At 39.5% G+C, this 18,043-nt stretch overlaps 1 protein-coding gene across 1 annotated transcript in view; it reads right to left on the bottom strand.

Annotated features, from left to right (window-relative positions):
- Window positions 1–6,373: 6,373 nt before the first annotated feature.
- The window catches only part of LOC121569646 (syntaxin-1B), a 65,164-nt gene continuing 53,494 nt past the window's right edge, over window positions 6,374–18,043 (bottom strand). Inside the window, exons 6-10 of the mRNA XM_041880783.2 lie at window positions 12,970–13,078; window positions 11,529–11,602; window positions 11,106–11,243; window positions 9,336–9,446; window positions 6,374–8,763 (exon numbers count right to left, since the gene is read on the bottom strand). Of these exons, the coding sequence (XP_041736717.1) occupies window positions 8,683–8,763; window positions 9,336–9,446; window positions 11,106–11,243; window positions 11,529–11,602; window positions 12,970–13,078 (513 nt within the window). The 3' untranslated portion in view covers window positions 6,374–8,682. The remainder of the gene's footprint in view (window positions 8,764–9,335; window positions 9,447–11,105; window positions 11,244–11,528; window positions 11,603–12,969; window positions 13,079–18,043) is intronic.

The following is an 18,043-nucleotide window of genomic DNA, read 5'->3' as shown; positions in this document are numbered from 1 at the left end:
TACTAACTAATTACAATCAGCACATAGCAGAGGACAGATGAACAGCAGTGTAATGTACATAACAATCATCCCACCCCAATGGTAAGTAGCCATACTTCATGAGGTGATGGGGATAGAATTTGCACCAGGGTGAGTGATCAAAGTGGAAATGTCTTGCATGCCTTAATGATGAGGTCATAATGTGTAGATTGGACCGTGAGTCATGGATTCCTAATGGTCCTTTTGGAAGGCTGGGAACCAGATGGGCAGTGTGCTGGAGGAGCTAACCCACACAAAATGGCTGAGCAGCTGTTCAAAGCCCTTTGTTCACAAAGGGTCTCAGAGTAGGAGTACTGATATAGGATCAGTTTTGTCTTTTGGATAATAATGAATAATATATGGACAGGGCTGGAGCTGATCATAGATCCGCTCTGCTGCTCTGAGACGCTTTTTGAATATGACCTAGTCCACCTTTAAAAACATACTGGATGGCAATGGGTCCTTTCAAGAAAAAACAATGTCATAATACAATAAGGATGGATCACATTTATATTGTACGTTTCACTACGTGTCAAAATATGTTAAATTTTAAGGAGCGAACTGAGTCACCTGACCCACTACCAATTTGTAACACTTGACTTACCGGAGTGACGAACAGCAGCCATTTTTGTGTCAGAATGCTTGCCAAGTCTTGCATATCACAGTGGAAAGTTGTCTGAGATGTTGCTAACCCAGTGGAGGGCGATCAGGGGCTACAGAGATACTCACTGTGACTTAATCCAAATCTCTGTGAATAGGCCCCAGGGACTGCAGACACACTTAATGCTTCATGACAAGGTGTTGATAGGATGACATGAGGATGCTTAACACAAACTAATATCTCATATTCCTAAATCAAAATAACATGAAATAACATTACATTGGCATATGTTTGGTAGATTATGATCTAACAACAAAATTGGCAAATAATACAATTGAATTTGAGTCATTGGATACTATAGCGATGGAGACTGACAACATTAATGAAGACCAACCACTGCGAGGGTACACTGAACAATCCTTTTCTTTATTCATTTTTTGTTATCATTTCAATATGTCTGTCGGGTTAGTTTTTTTTATAGTTTTTATTTTAAATTAAAATTTGACACACTTATAAAAGACAGCATCTGCATAGAGTTGTCATCTTAAAGATCCATGGAGAAAAGGGAGAGAGAGAGCGAGAGTAGGGGAGATAGCAAAGGGTGGGGAGGGAAAATACTGGCACATCACACTAACTAAACAGAACAGCACACAGCAGTACAAGAGAGGGAGAGAGAGGGACAGATAGTTTTTTACATTACGGTACGCACACATACACACAAAAAAAACGGGACACAAGTTGCATTTCCAGTCAAAGTTGCAGCAAACGATCCAACTGTCCTCTTTTTTTCAGTCTCTCTAAGTATAATTTTCTTGTTTCACTCTGATCTCTCCCACCCCAACAACCCCCTCTAACTGACTTTCACAGAACAAGATGGAGTTGTTCTCTTCTGCCTGTGTTGTTACACATTTCAAATCACTTCCACCAACTGTGGCTTTCGATTTGCAACCAAAACTGTGTTGTGGTCGATCAAGGTCTGAAATAATTTTGTCTCCCTTCTGCATGTTAGAGAAAGCCCTTTTTCTTTTGTATTGCACATAAAAGTGGATTTCTATATTGTCACAGGCCAATCTTTCAGTATGATCCACAACTTTCCCTTTGAGGGTGCTCAGACCTCCTTGGGTTGCCTCACAATTGGGACAAAATCCTCTCAAATTCATAAGAAGGTGATTTGGTTGATTGCATCTGAAGCGCTAAGATATCAGTACAAAAGAGGACAAAAACTCAACGCAGAGCCTAACTAATTTCAAAAATTGAAATTCTTACAAATTTGACAATGGAAATCATTTTCTCTCCTATGCACATGAACATAGGAGAGTTGCAACACTTTCCAGACATTAAAGATCACAGAAATTAGTACTTAATGACTCTAAATGTCATGACCACTACGTAATGGCGGGTTCAATTAAGAGAAGGACTTATTTTTTCACCATAGTATACTTTCCACAGCGATGAGAGACCCTGGGCCCATGAGAAGAAGCCCAAAGCCAAGTGACAAGGTTGACATTGTCATTATACAAGACAATACCAATCATAATGACAGGGCTGTTTTTGACTGACTACTGGCTAATAATTGGAGACAAAGAGAGTGTTTGAGTTCATATTTGGCCTGGAAGCAGGAAACCGAGACGACATGGCAACATGTATGTTACCACTCCCTTCTTACTATGGATGGAGGGAAGCACTATTCATCAGAGACGGATGCCTCTGAACGAAATCAAACTGGTTGGTTTTTGACTGATATGGTTGGCACACAAATTATTATTTATTTTGTCCAAACACTCTCCAAACACACATTAAAACTGAAAGAACATATATGTACAGACAGTCAGTCCAAAGAGGGGGGACAGTGGGGATAGGGCAGAGATCGAACCACTTCACAACTTTGACAGGAACAAGTTTCTCAGTAGTTTTATACATGGACATGCAAGTCATTTTTTCTCTCTTTGAAGTATTTACAATAATTACAAGACACAAAAATCCAGTTCAGTTTGACAAAATTGCGAGCATTCAATATTACTACTATTATTTTTGTTAACATAACTCCTTTATCTCTTTAAATCATTGCTATAATATAATCACTCACGTTTTTTTGTTTAGCATTTGATCATTTTGCCGTTCTTTCTCACTCAGTTTGCAAATGTTACTGCATTTTATTTCCATTATAATAATATATTTAATATCCGTTTTCTGTTAACCTACTGTTATGACCATTCAGATAATGATCAACTTTCTGAAGTCACAATTTTGGGGCACCATTCCTACACCGCCAACCCCCCTCCCAATTAGAACACTGATACAAAGGAATACTGTTGTGAGATTTGGTATGTTCCAGAATAGGACCATAAAGCAAAGAAAACAACACAAGGTTTCGTTGTGGCAAATGACAGCAGCACATTAGTAAGCCACAATAGAAAGTAGCATCTCCGAAGAGGGTTTAGTTGGTTATTGAAATTATTTAATTTCAAGAACAACCTCTTCTGTGAAAGCAGTTTGAATATTGACTTAACGGTGAGGATAAAGCCAGTGGCCATTGCATAGGGCCTTGAATTTCTTGTGGCTACAACAAGCAAATATGTAATGGTGCCCATATATAGCCAGGGAAACCCCAAATATGAACCATGATAATATAAAACAGATATTTTGTTTTGAAAGATCTAACTGGTTATATTTGCAGTTCAAGGCCATATTCAAGCCCTTTCCAGAAGAGGTTTTCCTTTCCATTGGCTACACTGACAAGGCTTTGCACGGACAGAAGCTAGATGGCAAGGTCATTACAGTCATTAATTCTCCACTCATTTACAGAATACTTTCTCTATGCTCACTACGTTTGGAGGGCATTCCGATATTCTGCACACCCGATACATCTTTTCATTTCAAAACAATACAGGAGTAAAAACATAGAATACTTTGGTTCATCCAGGTCAGTGCCCTTATATTCACCAAAGTTGATCTGGGTACACTCCGTTCAGGTGTGTTGCCAGCACAGAGAAAGCAAAGCAAGTGAGCATCAAATTGGGTGGTAAAGAGGCCAAAACAAAAAAGATGTAGATATTGTGGGCATAAAGACAGGTGTGTAGACTATATAGAAATGTGGATAGGGATATGTATCTCACCAAATAATAATAGTCACTGTTGTCTCCTTTGGACTCAAGTGTAAGAGGACTGCATGTATATCATATGATTATGCATCTCTTTTCACTATTACAACCACAAAGACTACAAACTACGAATGATTAAAGGACAATATGTGAAGTCTATTCAACAAGTCATTTCTGAGGTTTGAATCAATTAGCTGACAGAACAACATACAATGATTTGAAGGGGGGATATAATCTGGATGATAACTCTAGATTACTATTATTACATTATAAGCATTTTTTTTTGTAAACTTGACTTTCTTTGTGCTCTTTGATCAGGTGACTGAGAACACGTGGGGCAAAATGCTTTGGTTTGAATTTGGTAACATATATAAATAGTGTATATATTTTTTGTTCTGTTTTCAACATAAAACTGGAACTCAACAGCTACAACCCATGGACCTGCTAAACCCGAACAGCCCTTACGCCTAGTCGCGTGCTCAGAGTGTGATGCAACTGGTCTGCGTCGATCGCAGACGGGCACACACATACCGTACACAAACAAATGTTCATGCTCACACACAAACACACACATCATCTTTTTTTTTGCCTGGGACGAGGGGCATGCACACAAGGCCTAGGAGCTCACAAGTTGCACTCGCAGTTTAAAGACTCACGATTAACGTTTCCTCACAAAGGACGCATACGTCACCATAGAAGCACTCGAAGCAAAGTGGGATAGATGCCATGGGAGAGAAAGAGGGGTACAGAATGGAATGTATCAGAATTACTACCAGTGGTTCTGCCATGATGGGGGAAAACCGCACACTACGGTACTCTGGAGGAAGGGAGGGACGATATTTTGCACCAAACAGTACCCAGAGGTTTACACACACTCGTACATACGTAGATCACCCCTCTGGACGTACCAATGTAAATATGATGTCTCTGTAGACTTGCGATAAAACAGACACCAGCAACGATATAACTATAACCCCCTCACCCCGTTCCTAGTGAGTAAATATAAATAATCGATCGATAAATTAAACCGTGAACGTGATAGACAGTGTTTTCTTAAAGAGTGTAAAGTGCGCACATGATTGAGAGCAGAAATCACCATGCAAACTCACAAAGCCGAAAGTTGCATGCCTTAAAGAATAAGGGCTCCCTAGCCGTATTCCTTAAAAAAAAAAAAAACGACATCAATATAACCCCATTTTAACTGTACATGTAAGTGGTTGGACACATTAAATACACAGAAGCTTTAAAAAAAAACATGCTGGCCAGTGCTGGAATGACTTGAGGACTATAGTGAGATTCCCTCCTGGATTTGTGGGTGGAGATGTTAGTCGAACGACCCTACATTTCCCGTTATCCACTCCTATGCCCTCAATATCTCTTGCTGCAGCATGACGTTCTAGCCATGGAAAGATACAAATTGGACTTCATCAAGACAATATAAGAGCCGTGGGACTGAACTCAAAAGTGGTTACAGGTATGCACGTAGAAAACAGTGACATGGGTTAGTCCTGAAGTTAAATCATGTTTAAATAGAGGCCATTTTTTGTTGTTTCTTGCTCAATATGTTCCTAGGTGTAAGTGAGTGCCAATCTCCTAATGTTATGTTGTTGTTCATGGAAAAAGTCAGCAACGCAAACTTCCATTCTGTAAGGACAGCCCACTATCAAAGGCCACTGTTTCACACTCAGAACCAAATAGCCGTTTGCATGGATATGTGAAATGACTGAACATTTCATTTAAGGTTTCAGTTTCCTATTTATTGCAAGTATTGTCCTTATGATGATATGGCAGGCCTTAGCACAAAGCATGAACGTACTACTACTTAGCACTTCAAAGGGCCATGATTTGGTTGGCCCCTGAGCTGAAAGTGGAACATAATTTTAATGTAGTTACTGTAGTTTAAAGTTTGGATGACAACAGAGACAGTTCAATGACAGTCAGTCAGGGATGACCATCATAGGGCCACTTGACTTAGAAATTCACCAAGAATCCGATGCCTTAAGCAAAGAATGTTCCTTGCTGATGACAATGACAGGGGAATGACCATGTAACTGTTAAGGGTGGGTGGGTGTGTATTGATTTTGCAGCAGCCAATAGGTAAGATGAATTAGGTCTCCTGTATGCTAACTCTGAAATATCCTATCCAATGTCCTGTGAGATTTTCATTAATAGACAATTCTGTGTCAGAAGGTTAATCTAACGTGATTCTCTGTGTTGGGACACTCGTAGAGTAAAATCATCCGCCTTTAGTTTTACACTGAACAGAGTCACTTTTGGCATTTGGAAATGTTGAATTTAGCTACATTTCCATAGCACTCTTAAAATCCATGTTCAGAAAACTGAGAGCTGGCTCCTCCCTCTGAATATACAATATTAAGGACATATTCAACACATAATTAGTATTTTAAGAAAACATTTGACAACATATAGTTTTTTCCTTAAAACTATAACATATACAGTCAAAGTATCAGTTACAAGAAAACACAGTTTCATCTTGCGGTGGCTAGCATAGTCTGTTTGGGCACTTGAAATGAAGAAAAGTACAACTTATGACTTACATTTAAGTCATTTAGCAGACGCTGTTATCCAGAGCGTAGTACAGGAGCAATTAGGGTTAAGTGCCAGGCTCAAGGGCACATAAACAGATTGTTCACCTAGTCAGCTCAGGTATTTAAACCAGCAACCTTTCAGTTACTGGCCCAACACTCTTAACCGCTAGGCTACAACTTATATCCTATGAAGATCTTACATATAGGAAGCTAACATCAAAGGATAATTGGGTTCATCTTTAAATTGACTATAATAAAATAAAATCAATACACCAGCAATAAAGTTATTGCTTTTTCAACATCTATTGATCGTAGAGTATATTCTACATTCTGATTAGGTCCATGTCCAATCTAGATCACAGGGGGTAGGGCCTTGCCATATGAACCACACAGGGACACTATTCCATGAAGGTGACCCCAAACAGTCAGAACGCTTTAGTTCATCTAGTCGGCGCCAACACCGTCAACGCAAGCCAGGGAATTGGGACTTCGAGGGCAAGGCTCATGAGTCATGATTTTGATCCAGTTATTCCCACAATTGGATCTTAATCTGCGACTTTACAGTGCTGGCTTCAACAGAGTCACTATGACATCCGTATCATGTTGCCATGCATATTTCCTTGGCAAGGTAGAGTTGTCTCCTTCAGATAAATGTAGCAGCATTCATATCTGTTCTTAGCCTGAACTCAAATGGCATTCATTTCTAGAATGTGTAATCATAGAGCACAGTATTCTCTCCTAACCTTGGCATTCTGAACTGGTAATACTTCAGCACCATCAATGGAATATTAAGAGGAAAAACGCCCATCTTCATGAAATAGCACCCAAACAACACAAGCAGAGGGTTGAATAGGTTCCCTAAAAGCTCAACATGACCTACCAATTGTTAAATTATTAATAAATAACATGTTTTGTGAATAGATTCTATAGTTGCGTGTTTTTTAAGAATATACTTTGCTTAGTAAAAAATAAAATTTCACGAGATGGGCACACAAACTTGTTCCATTCACAGTACCCATTTGCTTATATGTTTTGTATCTTTGATAATAAAATAAAGCAAACGGCAAAATGCAAAATATAGCTAAAGAAGGTCCATAAAGGAAATATGAGGCCAGACTATATGTCACAGGACACGTCACACACTACACGACCACAGTAGAACTAACCACTTCCAAAGTAAGACATGAGACTCTACACCAGGGCTAGCCAGCATTTCAAGTTTTCAGATTCCGTTGTTAAATTTTCATCTTTACTTTTTAACATGTTCCCCATTTTTAGCAACATCTGTAGAACAGGCATGACGGCTAAAGGTCCATCTTTCTTTCACCTCCCTCTCTTCCTTACCTCTCTGGTGTATCTTGCAACCTTTTATAATATACATTTTGTCTCTGTTTGTTCTCTTTTAACATCCTTGGGAAAACTCGAGCTGGTCAGCTTTCTTTGTCAAAACTGCATAGTTTGACCGTCGGTTTACCCCACCCCCCCTCCTGTCTCACCTCTCTAATCTGTCTCTCAGAATTTGGTTTCTGCTACAGGCATTTCGAATTAGCTGAAGACCCGGAGACATTCCTCTCTCCATGCTTCTACTGTATGGATAAGAGCAGAGCAGGGCTTTTCTTGAGCACCTGCAAACTGTCAGTTATTTTTTAAAGCTGCTACTGTAGTGCCACGCCCTAAAGGAGACGCCTCCATCTGTCTGTCAGCCAGGGCCTTTCATCTGCCGTTGTAACAGCTCCATGGGTGTAAGCTCTTGTCCCTATTGGTCGAAGTAAAGACATTGTTGCAAATGAATGCCTATCTAGGAGATTTGATTAGCCAATTGGCAAGTTGCTCAAGTTGACTACACTAATTTGACTGGCTGATTAACGTGATTTACAGGAATAATCAACTCATGAGAAGTCTCTAAAAGACACTGTTCAACCAAAACCAAAGTCAGTCTCTCCCAACGAAACGTGATTATTGTATCTATGAAATAAGCTACACCGATCATCCCAATTCCTTTCTACAGTTTTGTGCATTATGTTCTAAAATCGCGTCCAAGTAAACTACCTTTGCTGGAACAACACACAATTTAGCAGTCATTGGCACTGTCCTGGAGATCCCCCCCAAAAAGAAAGAAACGTTAAAAAAAAATGTTTTACGTCATATTTCTTTCCAGGTAGCTAACCCATGTGCTGTTTCTTATGTTCAATACATTTACATGAACATTGCAAATATTATGTTTATTTGTACCCTCTTTTTTGTATACGTTATGTATTTAGTCAGATATAATGTCGTTTTTTTTTTTTTGTCTTTGTTTTTTCAACCCCACCCAACCCCTTTTAGAACGTTTTCCTTATCTGATATTGTATTTGATGTTTTTCTCTCTGTGTGTTTTTTTTTCTCTTGCGGCAGTCTTTCGTAGTTGTCGTCATTAAAAGCCCAGGTATCCGCCGATAGTGGACGCCAAGACGACTCCCAAAATAGTACAGCAGACGATGATCATGAGCTTCTTCTGCAGGGGGGGACAACAAGGCAGTGATGGTGTTAGCAAGACACAGGGAGACTTGTGATTGTATATATGCTATGGGACAGTTTCTGAACACATTTTACGGTAAGGGACAATTTCATTTAACTATACAAAACATTAGTGTGTACATTGTGTCCAAAGCTATCATGTCTGTGGAGGTTGGTAGCTTGCTAATCATTAAGGTACTGTGTGAGTGAGGGTGGAATGCCCAAGAGGAAATGTACTGTACATGAAGAGGTGGTGGATATTATTGTTATTAGAGTGTGTGTGTGTACTCTTTAATAATATAGTATGAGGGGGTGGTGGGCATTAACCTTTTGGAGTATGATTGACTGTAGGAGGATGCTGTGCCTATTTTAGTATGTGTGTATGTGTGTGTTTATATGATGTCATATGTATAGTATGTATATTAGAATGTACAGTATGTATACATCCTCATGTAGGTGGGGGATGTGGGTTACAGCAAAGGAACAGTCATAAAACATGTGGAAGTACAGTATATATGCGTATACACATTATATGCGTTAGCCCTGCTATACGGAGAGCCTGTGACTTACCTTGCGAGCCTGGCTCTGGTATTTGACAGCCTTCTTGGTGTCAGACACAGCCCGCTCCACAAAGTCCACGGAGTGCTCCACGTTGTACTCAATTCTGTCAATCATCTCTCCCTGTAAACAGCAAAATGCACCGTCATCAAAATGCAAGCAGACTGAGGAGAATACCTTGTCTATTACCACTTGAAGTCAGCCTCAACAACAATTGTATGCATATGTCCCCCCCCCATATTTTTTAAGGCTCATGTGTGGTATTTCTGTTGAATCCAAACAACGTTTCTAGCACAAATATAACCTGTTTTCTATTCATTTTTATTTCAGTGACAAAGTACTGTAAGTCATATTGATGAAGCCACTTATCATCTAAATGTTGTCTTTGATCTAAAGGATAGATTTTTTATATTGTGAGCTGCATAATGTTGCCAAAGGAAACAACAGTATTGATACATAAATGAAATAAGCTTAGCTAAGTACCTATGTTTATTCATCACACACAATAGCATATTGTCCATGAGGAAAAGCCCTCAGAGAAAGAGAAGAATTGTCACTCAAAAGCGTTTTCCCCCCTATTGTAGTTTGGATGAAATAATCGGTTTATAGTGCATGAGCTAAACTTAGAAACCATATTTCCCTGTTACCCAGAAGCAATTTCATAATTTAGGTCGTCCTGATGAGATTCATAGGCTCTTAGTGGAAGTCAATGGTCATTTCTTCACAGTGAGAATAGAAATTGGCAACATAGTATTCTCATATTGTATCTCACATAATGTAAAGAGATGCTATGTAATATTAATAAATATTCTGTAAATATTAAGATATTTGAAAATGTTACTTAATTAATTTGTCATAACTTTGGGAATAAACTGTAGTATGTTACCAACACATTTAAGACAAAAATTCTAGAATATCATCCAGTATTCATGTGAGGTGTTTTGTATTTTTAAGGTGCAAGTCTGTGCTATACCATTTCAACTTACAGTTGAAGTCGGAAGTTTACATACATTCTTAAAATAAAGTGGTGATCCTAACTGACCTAAGACAGGGCATTTTTACTAGGATTAAATGTCAGGAATTGTGAAAAACTGAGTTTAAATGTATTTCCTAAGGTGTATGTAAACTTCCGACTTCAACTGTTAGTGCAACCACAATGTACAGCCACAACCCTGAACATACTGTAAGAACCCTTCATTAATTAAGATAACTGAACACTAGCAGCAGAGAGCTGGCTACACTGATGAAACCAGGAAATAAAAAGGCTACAGTTGTAGCCTGAGCTTTTCTGAATGGCTACACAGCATTGCTCATTGGTGTGGAACTAGTTTAGGCTACAGTGTGTTTACTCACAGTCTCAATCTAAACTTAGAATAGTCACAGGGTACTACATGCAACATTTCTCCAGTCTCAAAGCACAATTACTCAAATATGCCTGTGAACCCACACGCCTGAGGCTAAATGTCATTTGTTCAACTCTCAGCTCCAAATATCTGCCCTGTTCTCAGTCAATTGTGGTAAAAACGAAATCACAGTTTGACGGATTTCATTATGGAAGATGTAAGGCTCAGTTCGAAGATACATAGATGCTCCAATGTTTTCATTTTAACATCACAAAATGACTGATGCCATTGGTGCAGAATTAAACCACACCCTTGATATTGGTGTGAGTAGGCCGATTCTAATTGATTCTGTGCTCAACATAAGGCTAATGGCATAAGACTGGGCGTTTATTAATTCATTCATTTTTAAAAAACATTTCAAATAAAAACAAAACTTTACCTGGCTCTCCACCAGCATGGCCATGTCTACAAACATGTCGTGCAGCTCACGGATGCTGTTCTCCAGCTTGATGATCTCGGTGTGTCGGGTCTCAATCTCATTCAGGGCCTGCTTGTCTATCTGAGAGTCCATCTTGATCTAAGGACCCAAAACAGAGGGTTGAGAAGGAGACGGAGGATGAGGAGAGAAGAGGATTTTATCTGTTCTTTTACCACCTGTAATAATCAACATTCTTCTTCTGTGAAAATTAATATCAGGACTAATAATAGTCAACATAACAGTAGTTTATTGAATGCAAACATGACAGATGTAGCTAGCTAGCTATAGCTAGCCACACAGGTTATTAGCATCTGTGGTCCCCATGCCTTCACTGTGGATATATGTCTGCCATGGGGAATGGCCAGGCTCAGGTGTTGTACTCACATCATCGGTGAAAATGGCAAGCTTGCCACTCTCCAGCATATCCTCCAGCTCCTCGTTGGTGGTTGTTCTCCCAGCTGCCGAGCGCACGCAAACACACACACACACGCAATGACAAATTATCTTAACGCTTTGCCTGATGCACTTAGTTATTTAAATCAACACATTTCCACCATTTTAGTGCCACTTTGAGGCACAGCACTGATTCTGGGCAGTAATTAAAAAAGAGCACGTATCTCTAACCAGATGTCTAGAATAATCTAGATCAATTTAAAGCTCTAAGGTATCCTAAAAATATTATTCAAAATGAAATAATATGAAAGAAAATACAGCTTTTAAATTAAACGTACGAGCTGAATTACAATCAATTTATCACTGTACTATAAGGAAAGTCAAACTGCATGACTATGCAACTTATCATTGGCTAATATGTGGTCATATGTGGCCATTCAACCCCCTTGTCTACATATTATCGTCTTAATAAACTTAAAATGCGTTTATTCTGCTTAGTCTGTCCCAGTCTTTGAAAAATACTGTGTCTGTGCATACTATTAGTTGATGTCTGGACCTCAGATGTCACTATGGCTGTGAGTTGTGTATGAAACGCTTGCCAGTGTCTGTATCTGTGCACTTCAGTATTAAAAGGATACTCAGTGTCTGTGAATTCCAGTCTGTCTCGTATGAAGATGAGTGGGGCTGCCTTGAAAATATCCTTACGTCTACAAAACCCATCTTTGTGTCTGTGCTGTTGGGTATCAGTGTATATTTAGTAAGAACTCTGGCTGTTTCTTGTGTAAGATACTAACGTACCTCCTTGTCAGTCGGTGTTACCCTGTCTGCTGTCAGCATGTGTGTGTGTATGGCATTAGTCTTGTTGATTTATTACCAATCACAAAATCAATCAACCAATCAATCAATCGGATTGTATTTGTGCAGTCATTTTAACAAAGTAATTGTCAAAGAATGCTGAACAAAATCTGGGCCTAACCTACCCTAAAAGAGAGAATCTAGGTTGATTATGTCAGTATAATGTCTGTGTATGGTTCTATTCTCTATGAACTGTACTTGTATAATATCTCCATAACACAGGAGGTTGGTGGCACCTTAATTGGGGAAAACGGGCTCGTGGTAATGGCTGGAGCAGAATAGGTGGAATGGTATGTTCATTGTTGGACAATCGTATACAAATGTAAGCAAGGCTTGAAATTGTTATGTTTTAGTCAAACATTATATCTGTTTGGGATTCTTGCGGTCAATTGGCAGTCTACAAATTATTTGTAATTACGTTCCGGCCCCCCGACCATCCTCTCAACTAATAATTGGCCCGCGGCTGAATCTAGTTGATGATCCCTGATATAGAGTATAGTATCTAATGTCAGTCCCTTGAGTGTAATAGTGGTGTATTAAATGTGCCCTACGATGGTGGTGGGCTACATATACTCACTGATCTCCAGCTGTCTCTGGATACGGTCCTTGCAGCGGTCCCTGTATTTGGACTGCGTGGTGTTGTACTCGGTCATCACCTCTACAAACTTGCGTGACAGCGTTGAGTGCTAAAGGGACAGACACAAGGAGATCAGATGGGAGGGGGTTAGGGAGTGGCCACTGGAGCAAAGAAAATCATAAATAAGGTCGATCAACACCATCTGATACTGTGATGATGCCTAATTGGCCATTTGCAGTGCACATCAATCATAGCCTTGATGAAAATGGCAGAAATGCCTTCATATGTATGCACACATGCACCTCCATTCAAATAATGGCTGCTGCATTAGAGATTTTGCTGATGCTGCAAAGTCAATGACAGTGGCAGTTGAACGTTCCGACCACCAGAGGGGATCATTGAGTATCACTGAGCCTTGTGCATCGAATTACTGCCGAAAATAATACAGGCAGGGGTCAAAGCAAGGATGGCTCAATTCTGTGTCCTGGAGGGAAGGCCTGAGATTCAGCCCAGCAGTGTTTCCTGCTCCGCTTGCCTGAATAACCCACTAACAATGCAAGACAGAGAATAAGGGAGAGGTACTGTACACTCTTAGAAAAAAAAGTGCTATCTAGAACCTAAAAGGGTTCTTCGGCAGTCCCCATAGGAGAACCCTCTGAAGAACCCTTTTTGGTTCCAGGTAGAACCCTTTTGGTTCCAGGTAGAACACTTTTGAGTTCCATGTAGAACCCTTTTGAGTTCCATGTAGAACCATTTACACAGAGGGTTCTACATGGAACCCAAAAGAGTTCTACCTGGAACACAAAAAGGATTCTCCTTAGGGGACAGCCGAAGAACCCTTTTGGAACCCTTTTTTCTAAGTGTAGCTATGGTGAGGATGGAAGGGAGGCTGGATTAGTGGCAGTGAGTCAGAGGATCAGGTGGTTAAGAGAGTCAAGAGCCTAAAGAGACAGATGCTCTTTCTGGCCACCTCTGACGAACATTGGTTCACAGTGAGATTATCTGAATTTCAAATGAATAAACATTTGGGTGGTTTAAAGGAAAGTGGTGTCGTTTTGAAAAAGGCACAATTCAGTACATAGCTTGATTGAATGTTTAGGTGGGCTATACTCAGTATATAGAGTTGTTCATGTGGTATGATATGGGAAATGTCACCTTTGCCATTGTACTTGTTTTGGTATACTGTGGGTTCCGAAATGATTGACACCCTTGATAATAATTCAAATACTGAGCTCAAAAATAGGGGGAATTATTTTATTTTATACTAATACAATTGCTCAGAGAAAGAGATGATTTTGTTTAACAAGTAATATAATTTTTTCTCAAAAAGGTATGGGTCAAAATGATTGACACCACTAAAGATTCTTATAAATATAGTAGTCAAAAGTGTAGTATTTGGTCCCATATTTCTAGCAAACAATGACTACATTATGGATCATCCTGAATGAATCATGAATAATGTGAGTGATAGTGAGAAAGTCACAGAGGGTCAAACATCATACCCCAAAGACATGCTAACCTCTCACTATTACCAGTAACAGGGGAGGTTAGCATGTCTTGGGGGTATGACCTTTGTTCATCTGTAACATTCTCACTCATCATTATTCACGATTCATTCAGGATTATCCATAATCATGGTAGCATCCACATTAATGTAGAAGTGTTTAGAAACATACTCTATTACAGAATACATTATTTACCATTCATTTCTATTGGGTACAAAATAATCTGAAACAAACTGCAAATGCATCCAACAAGTTTGTAGAGTCACAGGTTTGATGTAGTCATTGCGTGCTAGGAATATTGGACCAAATACTAAACTTTTGACTACTTTATTTATAAGAATTTTTAGGGGTGTCAATAATTTTGACCCCTACCTTTTAGAGCAGTTGTATTAGTATAAAATAATATAATTTCCCACATTTTTGAGCATACAGTACAGCTTAGTATTTGAATTATTAATTTTATACAGTCATTATTGCTCATCTTTATCAAGGGTGTCAATCATTTCGGACCCCACTGTATGTGAATAATGTTGGTAGTGTTGCTGTGTCACTCCTGTTTTATACCACCTCCTTTTCATACTGCAGGGCAGTGGTGCGTAGTGGCGGCAGGTAGCTTAGTGGTTAAGAGCGTTGTGCCAGTAACCGAAAGGTCGCTGGTTCTAATCCCCGAGCCGACTAGGTGAAATATCTGTCGATGTGCCCTTGAGCAAGGCACTTAACCCTAATTGCTCCTGTAAGTCGCTCTGGATAAGAGCGTCTGCTAAATTACTAAAATGTAAAAATGTGCGGCTTATTCAAAGGTCTCATATCCCTTTCCTGCAGTCAAATGACTAGTGGCCTCATGGGTGGAATGTTATTAATATTTTTCATAATTAATAAACATTATAAATAAATAAAAATGCTGAAAATCTGGTGTTTCTATGTCAAACAGTTTTGTTATATTTCAGTCTTCTGTGATGTATATAAAGTGTAATATTGGGGTGCAAACTCAAAATTGAATACATTTCAACTCTATATCTGACATGGTACGGGTGACTTCTTTTGTTTAAGCCCATATCCATGTGTGTGTGAGGTGTATACTTTGCTTTCAAAGTAGATTTTTTAAGACTACCAAGAAACACTCTGTGTGACCCTGATTTAGCCCACTGCAGTAAAAGGTTAAAAGGACCCTTCCTCCTGCCACAATTGATAACTGTTTGTCATTGAGCAATTTGACAATCTTTCACAATTCCATTCAGAGAATGTGGTGCCATCATAATTTCACTTCATATTCAAAGAACATACCTTTGGTTTTTGTGTTACTCTCTCTAAACAAAGGCTTTTAAATTTGGTCCTAAGTGAAAGATAATTAGTCCTCATACAGACCTCACAACCTTATGAATTTTTATTTGAGAATGAAGGTTCATTCACCGTCACAGGTTAATTTAAGAACAGGTTACAACCCAAGGGGGAGGACCTACCTCTGCGACTCAAACCAGCGGAACATTTATCCTAATCTTTAATCGCTAGTTTTTAAGCACATTTCTCACATGGCGACTCTAAAACTCTTGATATATGCCAACTTGTATAATCTTAAAAGTGCATTTTGAATATATCTTTCATAGGGCCTTCCTTAGGTACTATTATTTAGTCAGCCACCAATTGTGCAAGTTCTCCCACTTAAAAAGATGAGAGAGGCCTGTAATTTTCATCATAGGTACACGTCAACTATGACAGACAAATTGAGAAAGAAATATCCAGAAAATCACATTGTAGGATTTTTTATGAATTTATTTGCAAATTATGGTGGAAAATAAGTATTTGGTCACCTACAAACAAGCAAGATTTCTGGCTCTCACAGACCTGTAACTTCTTCTTTAAGAGGCTCCTCTGTCCTCCACTCGTTACCTGTATTAATGGCACCTGTTTGAACTTGTTATCAGTATAAAAGACACCTGTCCACAACCTCAAACAGTCACACTCCAAACTCCACTATGGCCAAGACTAAAGAGCTGTCAAAGGACACCAGAAACAAAATTGTAGACCTGCACCAGGCTGGGAAGACTGAATCTGCAATATGTAAGCAGCTTGGTTTGAAGAAATCAACTGTGGGAGCAATTATTAGGAAATGGAAGACATACAAGACCACTGATAATCTCCCTCGATCTGGGGCTCCACGCAAGATCTCACCCCGTGGGGTCAAAATGATCACAAGAACGGTGAGCAAAAATCTCAGAACCACACGGGGGGACCTAGTGAATGACCTGCAGAGAGCTGGGACCAAAGTAACAAAGCCTACCATCAGTAACACACTACGCCGCCAGGGACTCAAATCCTGCAGTGTCAGACGTGTCCCCCTGCTTAAGCCAGTACATGTCCAGGCCCGTCTGAAGTTTGCTAGAGTGCATTTGGATGATCCAGAAGAGGATTGGGAGAATGTCATATGGTCAGATGAAACCAAAATAGAACTTTTTGGTAAAAACTCAACTCGTCGTGTTTGGAGGACAAAGAATGCTGAGTTGCATCCAAAGAACACCATACCTACTGTGAAGCATGGGGGTGGAAACATCATGCTTTGGGGCTGTTTTTCTGCAAAGGGACCAGGACGACTGATCCGTGTAAAGGAAAGAATGAATGGGGCCATGTATCGTGAGATTTTGAGTGAAAACCTCCTTCCATCAGCAAGGGCATTGAAGATGAAACGTGGCTGGGTCTTTCAGCATGACAATGATCCCAAACACACCGCCCGGGCAACGAAGGAGTGGCTTCGTAAGAAGCATTTCAAGGTCCTGGAGTGGCCTAGCCAGCCTCCAGATCTCAACCCCATAGAAAATCTTTGGAGGGAGTTGAAAGTCCGTGTTGCCCAGCGACAGCCCCAAAACATCACTGCTCTAGAGGAGATCTGCATGGAGGAATGGGCCAAAATACCAGCAACAGTGTGTGAAAACCTTGTGAAGACTTACAGAAAACGTTTGACCTGTGTCATTGCCAACAAAGGGTATAAAACAAAGTATTGAGAAACTTTTGTTATTGACCAAATACTTATTTTCCACCATAATTTGCAAATAAATTCATTAAAAATCCTACAATGTGATTTTCTGGAGAAAAAAAATCTCATTTTGTCTGTCATAGTTGACGTGTACCTATGATGAAAATTACAGGCCTCTCTCATCTTTTTAAGTGGGAGAACTTGCACAATTGGTGGCTGACTAAATACTTTTTTCCCCCACTGTAATCACTTAGTTCATCAGTCATTGAAATGACATTATCAATTTATCACATTTTCTATCATGTCAAAAGATAATGAGCATTTACATTCAATGGTGCATGACTGTCCATGGTCATGAAGGCCTTAGGAATTCCCGCTTCATAAAGGTATCCGTTAAGTCTCCTACTATATGAAGATTTATACTCTAGGCCTAAGTGGTGGTATTCTGGGTAGGCATCAGACCACATGGCACAATAACAATATAGCTTTAAATCCAAACCTGTATTCACATAATATTTGTTTTCGTTTCTTTTTCAAACCCAGGTCTGCAAAAGTGTAGTTGGCAGAAGGCTAAAGTGGTGGTGAAGCCGTGTATTCTCCT

Source organism: Coregonus clupeaformis, chromosome 7, assembly GCF_020615455.1.
Source record: "Coregonus clupeaformis isolate EN_2021a chromosome 7, ASM2061545v1, whole genome shotgun sequence".
Classification (NCBI taxonomy): Eukaryota; Metazoa; Chordata; class Actinopteri; order Salmoniformes; family Salmonidae; genus Coregonus; species Coregonus clupeaformis.
This window is presented reverse-complemented; position numbering and strand designations above follow the sequence as displayed.